The following is a 19,565-nucleotide window of genomic DNA, read 5'->3' as shown; positions in this document are numbered from 1 at the left end:
CAAGAGGGTACAGGTTGAAAGTGAGAGGGGAAAGTTTAGGGGAGAAGCGCAGGGAGAATTTTTCACAAAGAAAGTAATGGGTGCCTGGAATGCGCTGCCAGTGGAGGTGGTGGAAGGAGGCACATTCGCAACATTTAAGGTGTATCTTGATAAACACGTGAATAGATGGTGAACAGAGGGATAGAAACCACATATGGGCAATTAGTAGCAGGTCTAAATCAGATAGTCTCTTAACCTTCTAAATTCTAGAGAAAGTAGCAGGCCAAGCAGCATCAGAGGAGCAGGAATGCTGATGTTTCGGGCCTGAAGAAGGGTCTAGGCCCGAAACGTCAGCCTTCCTGCTCCTCTGATGCTGCTTGGCCTGCTGTGTTCATCCAGCTCTACACCTTGTTATCTCAGATCCTCCAGCATCTGCAGTTCCTACTATCTCTGAAATTCTAGAGAAAGCTGGCCTAATTTGTACCATCTTTCTCCATAACCCTTAAGTCCAGGTATCATTCTTATACTCCTATATTATACACCCTCCAAGGCCAATAATTCGTCCCTAAAGTGTGGTACCCAGATCTGCTCACAGCACTCCAAGTAGGATCTAACCAGAGTTTTGTATAACTGTAACATAATGTTTATGTCCTCACACTTCAGTCCTCTAGATATGAAGGCCAGCATTTCATTTTTTTTTCAATTAATCAACCTGTTCAGAAATGTTGTTACACATCTTAGGAGCAGCCAGCATTTTATTAGCTTTTTTGATTATTTTCTGCACCTGTTTGTGACATTTTAAACATGTATGTACCTGAAACCACATGTCTCTTTGGATATCCACTGTATTTAACTTTATACCATCTAGAAAGTATCCTGACCTATCCTTTTCCTGTCTAAGTAAAAACCGAAAGAACTGCGGATGCTGTAAATCAGGAACAAAAACAAAGTTGCTGGAAAAACTCAGCAGGCCTGGCAGCATCTGCTGAGCTTTTCCAGCAACTTTGTTTTTGTTCCTTTTCTTGTACAAAACGGATAACCTCATACTTGTTTACCTTGAACTCCATCCGCCATACTTCTGCCCAATCACTGAGTCTATCACCATCCCTTTGTAATTTTATGCCATCATCTGCTCTGTTTATAATGCCACCTAACTTTGTGTCATCAGCAGTTTTGGATATATGTCTTTCTATACCACTTTCCAAGTCATTAATAAGTAACATGAATAATTGAGGCCTTAACACAATTGTGGGATCCTTGTGTGACTGATGGTGTAGACACAGTTGGTGGGTGGAGGTAGAGGAATGTTTAAGAACACAGAAGTGAGAATTCAAAGTTGTGCAATGGCGGAGTGTGGTGTAGGGTTGTAAATATGCTAGAGGTTCGAGTTAGGTTGAGTGTAAGTCTGTACGATTCGTAATAGAAGAATGAGAATTATGAAAGTAAGGCATCGAAACACAAGGAGCCCATGCAGTTCCATAGCAACAGGCTGTGGCTGAATGTAGAGAAGTTAACCTTCAGAATCTTGGATGAACTGAAGAAGTTGGAGAATGGGAGGATACCCAATAGCAGCAGGAATATTTTAATTAGCTGCATTCCTGGGATCCCCTGATTGAAAAACCTAGAATTGAAGAGGCAGGAGGGATGTCACATGAAGGTTAGTTGCTTGTATGACATTGCCAGAGAGGTATCAGCTGATGAGAGTGTACCTCCAACGGAGTGTTTTACCTGATGTAACAATGCCTGGGTTATCTCCCATAAGATAAGAAAATGTGCATGGATATTGTGGTATTGAAGAATCTGGCAGATGGTTATTACAAATAATTTACGTACGCCCATTACAATCCTCAGGCACATACATGACTGGGTTGATATTTAGCTATTTGATGTAAAAGAGGAGCATGCTTGCAATAGAGTGTCATGCTTCAAGTGATCAGAGCTAAGATGAAATGTGAGAACTCTTAAATCCTCATGTCCCATGCTATTATACAATGATGATATCATGAGCATGTCTCTTAAAGGAATATTGACTGTGAGACATAACAGTGCCAACAACATTAGAAACTATTAAACACAACACAGCACCTTCAGGGCAATGCTGGAGAAAAGGCAATACAGTTGGAGGGACAAGAGAGAACAGGTTATCTATCAGTATTGATGGTGTGTATCATTGTCCTAGTAGACTTCATGATCTCATCATTGCAAGACCAACTTTTAGCCCTAGAAACACGAATGGTTCTTCACTGTGGGATGCAACTTCTCAAACTGAGGGTTCTGGGCCCCCCGTGAATGAGATTATTGGTTCCCAAGCTCTGAGGTAACCACAGCTCAGAATCAACGCTAACAGCTGCAAGACCTCTTTAAATGTATTTTGTCTTTTTCCTGTCAGTCGGTGTGACCCAATGGGCATGTTGTTGCTGCAAACAAGACCTGTGAAAAATGTGTCAGTGTTTGTTCTTTACCAAAAAAAGCTTTGTATTTAAACAATTGGCACCATGCTAATCCATTCTCCCATCCTCCCCACAGGACAGCAATTGAAGCTTCCTCCTTCACTTGCGTGGGCAGGGGCTTGGTTGGGGGGTGTGGGTGGGGGGACGAGGTTGCAGTAGGAGGGAGGTCATGCAAAGTTTGAGCCTTTAAAATGGGGTAATATCTGGAAATGTTTGGAAAGGATTGCTTTTGGACAAAATTCCCGTTGACCTCAAGACTCCAGAGAGAAGCTACTTTAGCTATATGTTCTCTGTAAAAATTATTCACTTTGCTGGAGTAGTGATGCTGCTTATGATGGGTTGCCTGATACTGGAAATATCTCTTATCTGTTTGTCTGACATATGTGCGACTGAATGTGTGCGTGCTTAGGTTTTAAGAGAATATAGTTTATGCTTGCATTTGGACTCGTAATGTTTGCCACCTGGTTTGTTATAATAAATATGACTTTGATTCTTGTCCATTGAAATCTGGTGTGAATTTCTTTAATCTTAAATGAAGAATGCAGAGAAAGTTTAGCAGGATGTTGCCTGGTGTGGAGGGTTTTAGTTATGAGGAGACATTGGATAAACTTGGGTTGTTTTCATTGGAAAGATGGAGGCTGAGGGGTGACCTGATAGAAATCTACAAAGTTATAAGAGAAGTAGATAGGGTGGATAATCAGATTTCTGTTTTCCCCCAGGGTGGAGAGGTCAACTACAAGAGGGTACAGGTCGAAAGTGAGAGGGGAAAGTTTAGGGGAGAGGAGCAGGGAAAATTTTTCACAAAGAAGGTAATGGGTTCCTGGAATGCGCTGCCAGTGGAGGTGGTGGAAGGAGGCACATTTGCAACATTTAAGGTGTATCTTGATAAGCACGTGAATAGATGGTGAACAGAGGGATAGAAACCACATATGGGCAATTAGCAGCAGGTCTAAATAAGGACTAGGATTCAGCATAGGCTTGGCGGGCCGAAGGGTCTGTGCCTGTGCTGTATTGTTCTTTGTTCTATACTAGTCACAGTTAGGCATTAACCACTCTAGAGATTAAATTGGTCATATTTCACACTTCCAAAGTCTTATAGGATAATGGGGCATGATTTCTAATATACTATTCCCTTCAGATTCATGGCAAGTGCCACACAGGTAAGCAATATTAATGTTCAACAGGGATCGATGTGATTCATTATGGTTGGGAGTTTCCTCAGATCTGCTAGTGCTTCTCCTTTGCTAGAGATCCAACTTGTGCTGCACTTTCAGCAGTGACATTGACACAATGGGAGCAGCACACAGAAAATCCCTGGCCTGTTAGTTTACATTGAGAAGACTTTGTCTTTTATAATTTGTTGGAAGTTCTGCTACATCCACTTCTGCCACACACGGAGAAAGCTTGGTGTGAAATCATGCACATATTTGGAAAAGTGTGATCCTGATTTGCCCCTCATTACTCTCTGCTCATGCACAGACTGGAAACTGGTTCCCAGTATGGCTGCTGCAGTTTTAGACTTTGCAAGTGTTGTTGTGGTCTGAGATACGTTCCATGGACAAAATTCAAGCACAATTAAAGTCTCAGTCATATTTTTGAAGCTGTTTAGTTATGTGTCTTCCCAGTGATACTGCTGAATGAACTCTGTTTTCTTATAACAAATGTTAATGTTTCGAGTCCAGTGACCCTTCTGTTGGCTCTGTTCCTCTCTCCATAGATGTTGTCAGACCTGCTGAGTTTCCAGCAATTTCTATTTTTCTTTCTGATTTCCAACATCTGCGATTCTTCAGGGTTTTCTTAAAAAAAACTTGTTACTTAGCATCAATCGCAGCTTTCTTCCCAATCACTCCATTCCTATAGTGTCTGCATACTTTACCTCAGCACCACTTCATATATAAAATCTACAACAAATGTTTTAGCATAACATCCCTAAAGGACAATTGATTAAACTTTCTGTAACCCACTCAGGTCAGCTATTTGCTACCAGCAACATTGACACCATTGTCAGGGATTACAGCCGTAATCATCCTCTCAGACCACTAGGAAAGAAGAGACAAACGGAAGATGCCAAAGGGAAAAGAGATAACCATTTTGAGGGTAAGACTTGAATGATTTTTCTCTAAATTCTAACCTAATACTGATCTCTAGATATATTATCCTTTCAGCAACTAATTATCTATGTGTTTTTTTGACCAGCATAGATGGGGAGCACTATTATTGTATATGATTTTATATTAGAGATGATGTAAGTTGCTGAAATTCAATCCCAATATCTAAGTAATAGATCATAGAACAGTCCTATCATGCAGGTGTGGAGTTCTCCTTTGGCTGTGAGGGCCCATGCAGACTAACGCTATAATTGGCTAGGTAGTCCTAGCTGAGCAACCACTGGAAAATCTAGCAATACCTTGCTCTGGTAAGTCATTAATTGGTTAAGTTCTATCACTACCTGAGTCCCCCTTGACATAAGATTAGGCAACTATATCCTGGCAGAAGTGAAAGGAAACATGTAAATCTTGAGTATACATTTTCCAGCAGATTTGAATGGAGTGGTTGAATGGATAGCATGCTGAAGAAAACCAATAAATTTGTCATTTATTCTAAAATCCCACAATCCTTCCAGAATCCATGTCGACTAGTTGTTGACACTGGCTATGTCTGTCTTTTACAGCACCCTAGCCTCACTGTGCACAAAACGAAACAGGAGTTTGTATTGAAATTAATCTCAACATCAGTCATGTCCTTCATGTGAACATTGAAACCCTACAAATAAACAGAGTAAATGGAGCTCTTGTGATACAGTGGTATTGCCCCTACCTGTGAGCCAGGAGGCCAAGGTTCAAGTCCCACCTGCTCCAGTGGTGTGTAATGACATCTCTGAACAGGTTGTTTCGCAAATATCTAAGAGATAATATCTGTACTAACTTCAGAAATCCCCTTATACATCTTTCCTAATTTCAGCAATTCTTCTGGCCACACTAAGATCAACTCCAATGTTTTGGCTAAATTCATCTCTATAAGATGTTGAATGGAATGATCATGGGATGTAGTCCTATTATAGACATGGTCAAGCTTGTCAATTAAGTAATTAGTTGATGAAATCTGTAAGTATCTCAATGCCTTTCATTAGGAATGGTAGATAAGCTTGCCATTTTTAAATATAATTGTAATTCAACATTTCTTTTAAGATCCCATCCATCAGTTTCCTGTTACCTATTCAAATTTGTTGTCTAGTTTTAATATCTTTTCACATGGTTCTGCGTTTTTAACTTGATTTGTATGTATGAATATTTTGATGCAAGTTACTTTGAAATTCTGTTTTTGGCCTGTGAACATATTTCTTGAATAAAATGCCATTGATTAATATTATTCTGATAATATTCGGGGCAGTGTCAAAAGTTTTGACTTCATAAATTTCTACTTCAGGTCTCTTGACGTAACTCATCAGGATGTGCCTTTAAAGGCACAGATTCTGAATGTTATATAAGTAGATGTAGACTGCCCAATAATTGGAAGGTGCTGAAATGGATTTCCTCATGTGGATGACAGCCAGCTGATCAAACAACTCCTCCTTTAATTTGTCTTACACCTTTGCCTGTTGAACACATACTTAACCCTTCCTTGATATAATCTTAATCTTATGCACAGCACTTTACATTTCTTCACAGTTTTACAAAAAACAAGAGGAAACTGTGGACCCCACTACTGTCTCCTAGTTTGCCAGGACTGTTGATTCTTTAGCTATCCCCAATCCAGCTTTATGCTGGTTTTACGGCGTATTTAGAATCTGGAAAATGTACTACATGAGAGTGAGGTGGACACATTCATTCATGGCATTCAAAAGGAAATTGGATCATTGTTCAAAAAGGGAAAGCTTGCAAATCTGCAGGAAAAAGAGGGTGGGTCCAGGTGAATTACTCCTGCAGAGATCTGACATCACGGACTGAATGGCTTTCTTCAGTGCTGTAACCCTTCTAAGATTCTGATCACCTAATAATCTTATTTGATTATGTTAGTTCCAGGATAAATATTGGCCAGAACACTAGCAGGAATGCCCTTTCTTCATGTAAGTGTAATGGGCTGTTTGAAACCGATATGACAAGGGTGGCAGGTCCTGGTTAAATGCTTTATCAAAATACAACATGTATGACAGCCTAACATTCTTTCAGTACTGCTGTAAGGTATCAGTCCAGCTTGTGTTATCATGTGTTTGGAGTCCGATTTGTATCAGTCTTATTCAGAGTCCATAGAGCAACTGCCAAGCAACAACAGTCACCTTGGCTCTATTTGTTATCTTCAAAGAGTATCACACTATATGATCTGATAACTAAACACTAATAGCGTTTACTTCAATCAAGATTCATTTTCTCTCGTTCATTCATTTTCCCATGTGATTAACTCTGTGCCTTGTCCAAGCCCTTGTCATTTAACCCACTTTCCAGGTCTCTGTCACCTTTTTCCTTATTGCCAATGCCAAGTGGTATGGCTCTAATTTGCCTTTGGTCATTGCAGGAATCCATCAAAATCCCTTCAGATTTTTGACTCCTTCAAGTCAACTTGCCTGTGCCAGATCACCCAATCCAGGGTCCCTGAAGCTTAAAAATAGTTAATTTGCATTAAAAGGCTTTTAAAGAAAGACAGTAACTTTAAAAACAAAGAAAAAAGTTACTGCCCTCCTGATATAGACAACCTGTACTTCATATGACCTCATCTTAGAATGAATTGCTAGATAATGTGGCACACAACACTGCCATCAGGAATCCAAGACCATCCATTAGCAAAATATTCAAGTCTTTTTTTTTAGTTCATTCATGGGATGTGGACTTCACTGACTTAGCCAGCAAGTATTGTCTGTCTCTATCTGCCCTCAGATTATTTTATAGATAATTTATACATTGCTGATACTTGGCTTTGAAGTGAAGAAGGAATAAGCCTCTAACGCTGATGTATTATGAGTTTTCTTCAAATACAGTCTGAATGTAACCTATTCTAAAACTCACCAGCAAGATTGTTTTTTAACCCTGAAGCTGTCAACAGATGTTTCATCAAATATGTATCCTTTGTTACATTCCTGTCAGGGATTTGATCTATCAAGACATTGATATTTAAAAGAAGATTGTTGAAGATATTGTCATGTTGGTACCACATCCCACATTACATTGTCAGTTGAATCTCAGATCAGTTTCATAACCCTGTCAGATATTCTGATTCTAGCGCACGATGTAATTTGTCTGGATGAGGGAAAATCAGAACACATACATTTGAAGATTTGCTCTGTTAAATGCAGCTCAAAAGATGTTGAAATGTGTCTCATGTTATTACCTTCATTACAGTCTGAACACATCTGCTTTACAGGTTACTCACTCACTGTGGGGGAATTCACAGGAGACTCTGTTAAAGGTAAAGTTCAGCGTCTTTCACTATTCCAGTCTAATGTCACATTATTACACTTGCTCTTATTAATCCCAAGAGTCTCTAGAATGGATCATTTTACATCGTCTGAAAAAAAACGGCATAGGACAGGAGAATTTAATTCTCAACAGTTTTTTTTTGAAATAGAATCTAGTTAAGCCTTATTATAATGGGGTGCTAGGCAGCCTAAAAATCCCTGAGGACTGCCATAAAACCATATTCCAATAATTTCATCTCTTGCCCTCCATTGAAAAATGCAATCAATATAAGCACAAGCACATGATGAGGATTGTATAGGTAAAATAAATCCTTGTTTCTACTGGAGAGGTTCCAGTCAATGAGAGTCAAACTTGTGTGTTCCTGACCCATATCATGTCCATGAGATTGTGAACCACAACTGACACAATTTCACTGCAAATCCAACAGTTTTATTGCCAAAAAATTAAAGTTTAAAAAAAAAACAAATATATACAGAGGTGAAATAACTCCACAGAGACTGGTATCCCATCAGCAAGTCATGTTTTAGGTACTTGAGTACAGTACTTTGGACTCTGACCAGTTAGCTCAGAGCTAGTCCCTAGAGTGAGAAAAATCCCTGAGATTCCTGTTTAAGTCTGTCATCCAGGAGTCCCTGATTGGCCCAGATTAACAGCCCCAATCAGGGAACTCATATTCAATGAAATCAACCTCATTCCAATCAATACAAGAGGAAGGTTAAGAACATATGGTTATACCCTAGTCAGTCAGATTAGGTTAACTGCAGGTTAATTGGATGATCTGACTATGATTAACCTGCTTCCATTTGGGACTTCTCCTGTTAATAGTCTCAGTCCTGACTGCATTATATCGATGAAGGTTTTGAGTTTAGCTCAGCTACTGCCTTCATGTTTGATCATTCTGAGCCACTCGATTTGTCTCTGGAGTGTGTGATCAGTCACTGAGTGGACCGTATCTAACTAGACTATATCATGTGACCTTCCTATGCATGGTTGGGTAGATACAAGGTTTCTGACCTTGCCTCTGGCATTGCTTCAAGGTATTATTGGTTTTCACAAGTATTTGTGCGACTGCATTTGAGGCATGTGACATTGACATGTATCAAAGAGAAACAGATCCAGAGTAAGTTCCTTCATCAGCAATGAATTTAATGATAAATTTCAGGTATTCTTTTAAGCAAATTGAAACAGGAATCATTATGCAGATTTCTGAGCTTAACAATTATTAAAGAGTTTCTTGACGCATTCATTTAATGTAACATTAGTGTTTAATTCTAAAATTTTCTGAATCAGATACCAAAATAAACGTTACTAAAAAAAAGACATTAAATTAAAAATTTTTGTTTTGCCCACATTGGGACTGACCACAAGAAACCACATGTGGAGATGGAACACCAATTGATACAATATTGTTGGTATGGGAATGTACAGGGATTATTGACTGTCAATATTGAATAGTTTCAGCTGAGATTGATAATCAACAGTTCCTGCAGAATCTCAATGCCAACAACAGTCAAAACAATCAGTACTCTCTTCCCATACTGAATAAATTGCTATTCCCTTTCCATGTTTGTTTTCTTGCATGTTAGTCCCAGTGAGTGCAAACTCAAAAACTTTGACAGCAATGCTTGGAGATAGAAGCGGTGGCGTGCACCATTGAACGGCCGGGAATTTGAACCAGCACCTGGAATGACCCAATTTCTGTCCTGCAAATTCTTCTGTTGCGGATTTATGTCACGGATAGAGACGAGTGGAATTTCAGCCTGCTGCCACCGTGTCTACACCTAATGCTGGGGCATCTCTGTGATATTCCCAGTAACACAGTGCTGAGTGGAAGCCATGGCTGTTGAGAGCAGATGTGGGATCCATTCTTGGTCTGATTTTAAAAACTGGACAAAGCTGATTAGTTCTGCCCAAAATGACTGACCTCATGATGGAAAATAAACTGGCAGCTTACATGCAACTGGAACATCTTTTATGTTCGACATTGGCCCATAGAGGAGTTATCTCACCCAGCTTCTCATACCCCGTCCACTTAGAGTGACAATCTGCCCATTCAGTTCATGTTAAGCCGTTGGGGTGGTTGAGCCTTGATGCCTTATAGATCTCTCAATTATCACTGCAGAGTTCCCAGCCTCTGACCTACTCTTGTAGCCACTGTATGTATCTGGCTGATCAGTGTGGAGTATAGGACATTGACAGCAGAGATTCAGTAATAGTGATGCAATAGGATGTCTAAAGGTGATGGCTAGCTTCTCTGTTGTTTGAAATGAATCATTACCCCTCAAATGTGTGGCACAAATGTTACTTGACATTCATTAATCTAAGTCTAATTGTTGCTGTACATGGACATGGACTGCTACATTACCTAAGGAATCATGCTGAAGTTTATACAATGTCAGTGATGATTTTCACTTCTGACCTTTCAATGGTGGGAAGGTCATTGGTGAAGCAGCTGAAGATGGTTGGGCTCAGACACTACCCTGAGGAACTCCTGCAGAGATATCCCACGACTGAGATGATCGACCTCCAACCGTGGCCATCTTCCTTTGTGCTGATGAGGACCCCAATTAGTAGAGAGGATTCTGCCAATTCCCATTGCTGAGACTTTTGCAAGGACTCCTCAATGCCACACTCAGTCAAAAGCTGCCTTAATGTCAAGGCCAGTCACTCCCACCGGACTTCTTGGTGTATATATAAAGCACAGGGCTGCAAGATGTTTTATTCAGTGGGATATCTACAACTCAGTGCTAGCACTCTGGTCTCTGAGTTTATAATGATTGTAGTCTCAAGCCCCATTCTAGATACTTGAGCTCGAGACATTGCTCATTATGCTGCATAATGGGTCTGCTATGAGAGCTGCTGCTTTTTGGATAAGAAGTTAAACCTACTCTTCACAGATAGATTTTGGACTAGGTTTTCCTTTTGGGGATGGGAAACAGGAGCTGGATGCTGCTTAAGTGCAGGGCCCTTCACTTTTTAAATAAATTAATCTCTTTAACTTTATACATTGTTCATTCTTTCTTTGGATTTTAACATTTAGAAGTTACTTTTAGACTAAAGCCAAGGCTTTGGTGCCTGGTTATCAAATAAGCCATGCTTAAGGTTGGACAGTAATAAATCCAACCTGTTCTCAACAGAGATTTGGCAGCTTTTCACATAGTGAACCTTAGCTCTTCAAGTTTCTGTCTGCTTAATATCTTTGCAACATGCAATACTCCTAACTTTATTATTAACAGCAAGTTATTCACAAAATAACTTGGATTATTGAGACCATTTGAACTTGGCATCTAATCAATAGTCAAATTTACCAAATATTGTGATATTCAAGGAAGTGCTGTATTATGGGGCAATTGTACAGTTACTCCTCTACTATACTGGTACTTATAGATGGTACTGTAGATTGAAACTGGTGTTTAGTGGATAGTTGATTTACTGGCAGTCTGAAGCTGTTGCCTGTGCTATCCATAATGCTCGGATTCACTTGATCTGTTCAGCTATTTTATTAAAGTGCCGTTTAATTTGTGCTCTGGATTTCTTGTGTGGACCAGTTGTCACAGTACTGGTTTCAGGACTTCTGGTACCATAAAACAGTGAGCCTGGTTGAGAAACAGAGAAGAAACCCAAACTGGCTGTAGCAAATATGAAGCAGCTGGTGTTTGCCACTTTTATCTTTAGCTGCAGTTTGCCATATTTCCACATTCAATAATACCTTCATACTCCAACAGCACACAATGTACACCATTGTCACAGTTGATGGGAGATACATCGATTCATGAAGTGTCACTTGAAGCAATGCTATGCAGGGCTACATCTCCCGAGGGGTAAGCCAGCACTACAGCCCATACTGGTTTCTCCACTATTATCATAGAAGAAACTCATGTGACTATACAGTTAATGGAGCGCAGTGCAGTCTGCCCCTGGAAAATTGAATTTGTTTGCACAGCAGAAACTTATCCCTGTTGTTGTTTGGATGACACGTTAAACTAAGTGGTTCAGGTGGGCAATAGACTCATGCTAACTACTTGTAAGAAGAAGTGGTTTCAAACGCTGTTTTTGGGGTAGTATGTTGGCTCAGTGGTTAGTACTGCTGACTCACAGTGCTAGGGGCCCAGGTTCAATTCTAGCCTTGGGCAACTGTCTGTGTGGCATTTGCACATTCTCACCAGATCGATGTAGATTTCCTCCAACAGTCCTAAGATGTGCAGGTTAGGTGGGTTGGCCGTGCTAAATTGCCCATAGTGTTCAGGGCTGCATATTAGCCATGGTAAATGCAGTGTTATGATTGGAGGGCTAGGTTTGGGTTGCCCTTCAAATGATTGGTGCGGACTCAATGGACCAAACGGTCTGACTCTTCATTAGATTCTATCCACATCTTAAGAATGACAACAACTTCTACATCATTGGGCATCTTTTACAGAATGGAACATCCTCAGATGTTTTCCAAGAACATCATGAAACAAAATCCAACACTGAGTCCCACAAGGCACTGTTCATGCAGGTGGGAAAAAGCTTGGCCGAAGAGGTAAATTTGAAGGAGGAGGGAGAGAGAGAGAAAGAGATGGAGAAATGAAAACATTAAGGAGGAATTCCAGAGTTTAGGGTTTAGGTAGCTGAAAGGTGCAGCTAGCAAAGATGGAGTGATTAGAATGAGGGATATTCAAGAGCCTAGAGTCAGAGGAGCACATCCCAAAGGTCTTCAAATTGAATGGAATATATTCTGATGTGTTCTCACCATGTCATGTGACAGTTGTAGTAGCTAATCTACATGCAGTGAAATTTTCGCAAACTGCAGCGAGATAAATGACTCGAAAATCTGGATATTGCCGCTAATGATATTGGAGGAAAGAATGTGACCAGGACTCCCAAAATGATCCCTGCTCTTTTGAAAGACAGGATCTTGTGTAATTGTCTGAACCACTGGAAAAGGCAGCTACAGCCTTGAGTTAGTATTTCTCTCTCCAAGGACAACAATCTCTCAGAGCTTCACTGAAGCTTGAACAAACATTTGCATTTATGCAGTGGCTTTAATGCAGAAGTCAAACGCTATTAGGAATTTAGATTTTCAGCTCAGACAACACACACCGGCACTTGGGCAGAGGGTGAATGTACAATCTTCTGGATTGAGGCCAAAGCTCAACCAATTGAGCCCAGATCACTCCGTGAGCAGTTCTACCCTATGTTTGCAATCCCATATGCTTTACACAACTTGGATAAACTGGTCTGTCCCACGTTACTGTTTGTGAGATTTTGGAAAACCATAATGAGTGCTTCCCTTGATCCAAACAGAAATCTGCTGCTTATCCATTTGAGGCCCCACCAGGAATGTCTATACCCAACGCCCCTACGCAAACACTTCCCTCAGCTGTTTCCACTCCCAGAATCCATAAGCTACGGTGAGACCTCATAATGCCTGCAGTAGTTTTGTACATAATCTGGTTACCAAAGCCCTTGTTATGAAAAAAAACCCTTTAATCTGTCTGTTCTTTTTATAGATTATGTTTTGGGAGCTCCCAGGGCAGAAGACACATTGGGATCCGTATGTATGATTTGTTAAATAAATTTTGATGAAGGTTGGCACGTTGTGACAAGTTCTGTGATTAACGTTAAACAAATGTTTTGTGTTATTTTTCTTCTGATAGACCTGAGCTTGATGTATTCAGACTTCACCCTTTCAAACCTAGTCTAACTGAAAAAACACACACTTATGTGAAGTTGTTCATTTTGGAAGGGAGACCAAAAGAACAGAGTATTATTTAAATGGAGATAAACTGCAGAAACCTGCAACAGAAAGAGACTTGGGGGCACTTCTGCACAAAACACAGAAAGTTGGCACATAAGGGCCAGAGGTAATCATGAACACTAATGGAATGTTGGCCCTTATTTCAAGAGGGTTGGAGTATAAGAGTAGGGAAGTCTTATTGCAACTGTACAAGGTGCTAGTGAGACCAAATCTGGAATACTGAGAGCAGGTTTGGTCCCCTTACTTAAGAAAAAACTTTGCATTGGAGAAGTTCAGAGAATGTTTACTAGGATGATCCTTGGTATGGAGGGATTGTCTTATGAGCAAAGATTAAACAGGCTGGGTGTCTATTCATGGAAATTTAGAAGAATGACAGAGCATCTCATTGAAACATGTTTGATTTTTAAGGAGCTTGAGAGGGTAAATACTGAGAGAATGCTTCCCCTCATAGGATAGTCTAAGACTAGATGGCATAGTCTCAGAATAAAGGGGCGCAATTCTTCTCTCAGGAATTTCTTCTCTCAGGTGGTTGAGAGTCTTTGGAACTGCTTGCTACAGAGAGCTGTGGGGGCAGAGTCCTGATGTATATTTAAGACTGAGATAGATTCTTGATCAGTAGGGGAATCAAGGATTATTGCAAAATGCAGGAAAGTGAGTGTGAGGAAAGTCAGATCATCCATGATCCTATTGAATGGCAGAGCAGGCTTGAGGAGCTGAATGGCCGACTTCTCATCCTATTTCTCATCATCTTATATCAACCATATTGAACTAAACTTGTTTCTGCAGACTTTCTGTATTTTCTTTCATTCCATTGGCCACCACAAGCCTGTACCTTCAATATAAATTAAAGCCCAGTTATGACCAGGAGCCGGTCAAACTCATGATATTCATCACTTTGGCCTGGACCTTCCCCCTCTCCTGCCATTCCATCAGCAACAGTATTGATTAAACCTTGAGAGAATAAAATAAGCCTTTAATTACCAAAATTTAAATGCCTAAGCCTAAAAGGACAAGGACATTTCAAAACTGAATGGGTTTGACTATTTCCCAGGGAGGTTCAAACAACTTGCCTTGTGTCAAGCTGAAGTGGAATGAGGGGAGCATCAAGGCATGAACTAGTTAATCTGAACTTAATCCCAATTGACCAGCTCTGGTTACATTGGAATTTTAATTCCTTTTGAACTAAATTTGACTTAATTTCATTTTAATGTAAATTATATCAAACTTAAACACGAAATGTGGTCAAGCTGCCTGAAAGATTTCCTTCTATTGCAGAATAAATTATTGTTGGTATTTCATTAACAGCATTTGGGATTCTGAAAAGCATAGGCTGGAAACAATTTCTAAATAGGACAAGGTTTTTACACAATTTTATTAAAAACATCTCTCAACACCACAAAATCCATTCTTTATCATCATACTTTGAAGTCCCTTCATCCAATAGATGATTTTAAGTAAATTAATAGATTATCATTTATTTTCCTTTTGAACTGACTGATAGCAAATGGAGGAGGGGTGGTCAGCTCAGTTGACTAGGTGGATGAAGTTTGACACCATCCAGGACAAAGCCACCTGCTTGATTTGCACCATACCCACAAATATCCACTGCCTCCACCAATGATGCATAGCAACAGTGTGTACTATCTACTGCAGAAATTCAGCAAGGCTCCTTAGACAGCACCTTCCAAACCCACAACCACTTCCATCTAGAAGGACATGGGCAACGGATACATGGGAATAGCACCCCCTTCAAGTTTCCCTCCAAGCCACTCACCACCCGGACTGATATATCACTGCACCTTTAGTGTCCCCGGGAGCAGAATCCTGGAATTCCCTCCTGAACAGCATTTGGGTCTACCTACAGCAAATAGTGCAGCTCATCACCACCTTCTCAAGGGCAACCAGGGATAGGCAATATTAGCTGGCCCAGCCAGCAATGTCCATATCCAGTAAGTGAATCAAAAATAAAATTGAGGTGGGCATATATGATATACTAGTTCTCGATGGGCTGTTGTATTATTACACAGATCTCAGAAGTGCACCATACATTTAAGATGGCTAGAAGACATCATGACATGTGATGTTCAAGTATAAACTGACTCCATCTTACTCTCCATACATTCAGGCTGCTAGTCAGTCAGTTAAATAGAAGCAAAATTCTGCAGATGCTAGTAGTCTAAAATGAAAACAGGAAGTGCTAAAGAAACTCAGCAGGTCTGGCTGCATCTGTGGAGAGAAAAGCAGTCTTAAAGTTGGGAGTCTGATCGAACTCTTCTTCAGAGCTAGAAAATCGTGGACCAAAGGGGGAGGAGGAGCAAAAGGAACACATTGTGAGAGTGCTCACTGCAAAACACAAAGGTGGTGCTAATGGTTATAAAGGAAATATGGAGATATTAAAATTAGTGTAACTGAAGGCGTGAAAAGGAGGAAGTGTATCCGCTCCACCGACAGCAATGTCAAACAACACAAACTGGGGGAGAATGTGAGAGAAATGGAGGATTGATGTCAAACTCTGTAGATTTAATGGTGAATCCTAGTGGCTGGAAAGTGCCTAAGCAGAAACCAAGATGTTGATTCTCCAATCACCACCAGGGTTGTCTGAAGGCTGTCTGCTTCTTCCTTGAAAAGAGTCCTGAACAGTCCCAACCACCAATACACTCCTTCGCCTGGCTGAGCATGTTTCAATTTGAACAACTTTTCCTTTAACTTCTCTCACTTTTTCCAAATTCATGATTATGGGAGACTGCATGGGTCCCAGTTATGCCTATCACTTGGTGGGTTGGAAAAATTCATCAGTTTTGCTTCCAATTTCCATCCTTCTCCCACCTCACCTGGTCCATCTCTGGCTCTTCCCTTCCCTTCTTAGACACAACTGTTTCCATTTCTGCGGATAGGCTGTTCATGTTTGACTGCGCACACAGTTGTGTCTGACCCGTTTCTCGCGCTCTTGCTGTCATCCCTTCCCTTGCCTCCAAGAATAACCATAACGCTTCCTTTGTTCTCACTTCCTACCTGACCAGTTTCCACATTCAAAGGATCACCTCCACAATTTCACCACTTCTAGTAGGCTGCCACAACTAGACACACATTCCTCTCCCCTCCCTTGTCAGCATTCTGCAGGGACTATTCCCTTCCTGACACTCTGGTCCACTCCTCCATCACTTTGAACACGTTCTCACTCCTCCAAAGCACTTTCTCATGATATCACAGAAGGTATAAATCTTGCCCATTCACCTCCTCCTTCTTTACTGTCCAAGGCTCCAAACACACCTTCCACATGAAGCACCATTTTACTTGTACTTCGTTCAATCTGCATTTGTTGGCCACAATGTAGTCTCCTTTACATCGGCAAGACCAAACATAGACATGGGGACGGCTTCGCAGAACACCTCCGCTCTGTCCAAAGGAAAGACCCCAACCTTCCAGTTGGTTGCCATTTTAATTAAGTACCTTGCTCCCATGCTAACATTTCACTCTGGGCCCATTACAGTGTCCCAACAAAGCTTAGTACAAACTGGAGGAACAACACCTCATTTTCTGCTTACAGCCTCAAGAAGTCAATATTGAGTTTCACAACTTCAGAGCATGACCTCTGATTTACATTTTTCTCACATCCTCTCCCCACCCCAGCTATGCCTTGTTGACTTTGCTCTCAGCAGAGCAGACTCATTTTCTCATTTTCACATCTTCATTTACACCCATTTAACATCTCCATCTCTCCTTTACTACCATTATCACTGCCTTTGTCTTTTGGTCTGGGCAGCTTCACAATTGCTTCCACTTGCCACTCTTTCCCCTCTGTCAACAACATAACTCCCATTTTCCAACCTCTTTTGGTTCTGAAGGAGAGTCATATTGGTCTCAAAATGTTAATTCTGTTCCTCTCTCCACAGATGTTGCCAGACCTGCTGGGTTTCTCCAGCAAATTCTGTTTTTATTTGTCAGTCAGCCTGTCACCTATATAAATAATGTAACAATAATCTGAGTAAACATATTTGATTTGATTTGATTTATTATTGTCACATCACCTAGGTACAGTGAAAAGTTTTGTTTTACATGCAGTACAGGCAGGCCATAAGCATATAACCCAGATTTCCATGCAAATCTGAGATGCCATATTAGAGTACATATTTAGTTGTTAATAAATCTCCAGATGTCTGACTCAAAGCAAATCTAAACTCTTTGCTGTGTGTGTTGCATTGGCTTACATACAGAAAACCACAATACACGTCACTATCTGGCCAGGGCAATGTTTCTGTGCCTCATAATTCAGAGCCAGTTTTATAGGGCGGTCACAGGTTGCCATGAGGTTCTTAATTTCAGTACCTAGCTGTACATGTCCTTTATTTAAACAATAAACTTTAAACTCTGTTGTGTTCTTGCTTTGACAGGTAATTATTCTAGATTCTGCGGATATGAAAACCAAACAAACTATTGTGGGCGAACAGGTAATAGTTAGTTGGCTTGCACCCTTGAGGTTTCCTGTTTTCCACTTAGGAGCTGTAACAATGTAGTTAAATCGACTCCTACAACCCACACCCACAATAGATAGTTATTTGTAGGTCTTGTTAGCAAATTGAATGATGTGTTTTCTATATTACAACACTGAGCGCCCTACAGAGCAGTTTCCAATGGTTTAATGTCTTTGGGATTTCCCAATGTCCCATAAAGCTCTAACTACAAATAGTTTTTTAAAGCCAAATTTGTACCTGGATTTTGATGCACAACTTATTACCATATCCCAATTTGCATATGTTCCTGATGCGCTCTGGTTGATTTCTAAAACACTTTTGTCCCCGTCTGCTTTGTTACATCTTAAAGTTTCCTTTTACGTTGTATTTTGACAATAGTATTAACAATAGTGTGACTGATTTTCCACAGTTGTAATTTTCTAATCATATGCTTAGCTAATAATCATTTAAAAATGTGCTGAACAGAAAAAGATAATTGTAATATTATGTGATACTTAGCTATAAGCATCATTTTGGATAGCTGTAAAGCCCCCTCTAGTGGCTTAGTTCATAATTGCATCAAGTGGAATGGGGACATCAGCATCTCCCAGGTCACCATGCAACAGTCTCCTATTGTACAAGGGAGCTGACTACAATTCTACATATAATGAGAGAGGAATACATTGTATTCCCAGAGGGTTATATGATTGTGCACAAGAGTAGATGAGCAGGATAGCCAAGCTGTAGAGTGAAACAAATACAGAAATTGCTGGAAGAGCTCAGTAGGTCTGGCAGCATCTGCGGAGGGAAATCAGAGATAACCTTCTGGGTCCAGTGACCCTTCCTCTGAACAGTGTAAAGTCACACTGACTGACTTGCAAGAACTGCAGAAAATCTGATAGGAGCCACAGCAACAGAGGGTTTCACTCCTTCAGTGCGAAGATGGGATGTGACTATATTCAGAGCATCACACAGGTCAGTGCCCTCAATCCTGACAGTAACCACAACACACTCATTCGATGCCAGTTTGCTGTTTCACAGGTGTTTTGGACAGCATGAGAAACCGGGATTACCTACTTGCAAATGGCTCTTTTTTCTCTCTTTTGGCGAGATGGCGGCAAGGTACACCGCTCCATTCGGAGTTCGAATCTGCTCGCCAGTTCTCTTTCTCTTTATTTCTTTGTCCTTCCTTTCTTGTCTCTCCCTTCTGCTCTATCCCTTTGTAGTAAATCTACCCCCCCACCACCACCCCTTGTAACTACCTACCTAAGGAGTCGGGAAGGAGCTGGATGGCAACCGGGAACCATGTGGCAGGAGCTGAACATGCAGGTTGTGACCTGCAGCAATGGCGGATTGAGAGTGGACTGGCGAGAGTGGGCCGGCGAGAGTGGGCCAGCGAGAGTGGGCCGGCAAGGCAGCCGAGAGTAGGACGTTGGCATGGACATGGTGAGGGCTGGAAAGCCCGGAGTGGGGCTCTGGCAGTAACATGGCGAGGGCTGGAAAGCCCGGAATGGGACTCTGGCAGGGACGTGGC

General features: G+C 40.9%; 1 protein-coding gene across 1 annotated transcript in view; it reads left to right on the top strand.

The window, feature by feature from the left end:
- LOC109921648 (integrin alpha-8-like) overlaps positions 1-19,565 on the top strand; it is a 121,655-nt gene that overhangs the window by 40,001 nt on the left and 62,089 nt on the right. Inside the window, exons 7-10 of the mRNA XM_048614461.1 lie at positions 4,398-4,526; positions 7,785-7,829; positions 13,333-13,376; positions 17,972-18,028. Coding sequence (XP_048470418.1) covers positions 4,398-4,526; positions 7,785-7,829; positions 13,333-13,376; positions 17,972-18,028 — 275 coding nt within the window. The remainder of the gene's footprint in view (positions 1-4,397; positions 4,527-7,784; positions 7,830-13,332; positions 13,377-17,971; positions 18,029-19,565) is intronic.

This window comes from Rhincodon typus, chromosome 30, assembly GCF_021869965.1.
Source record: "Rhincodon typus isolate 14 chromosome 30, sRhiTyp1.1, whole genome shotgun sequence".
In the NCBI taxonomy this organism is placed as follows: Eukaryota; Metazoa; Chordata; class Chondrichthyes; order Orectolobiformes; family Rhincodontidae; genus Rhincodon; species Rhincodon typus.
This window is presented reverse-complemented; position numbering and strand designations above follow the sequence as displayed.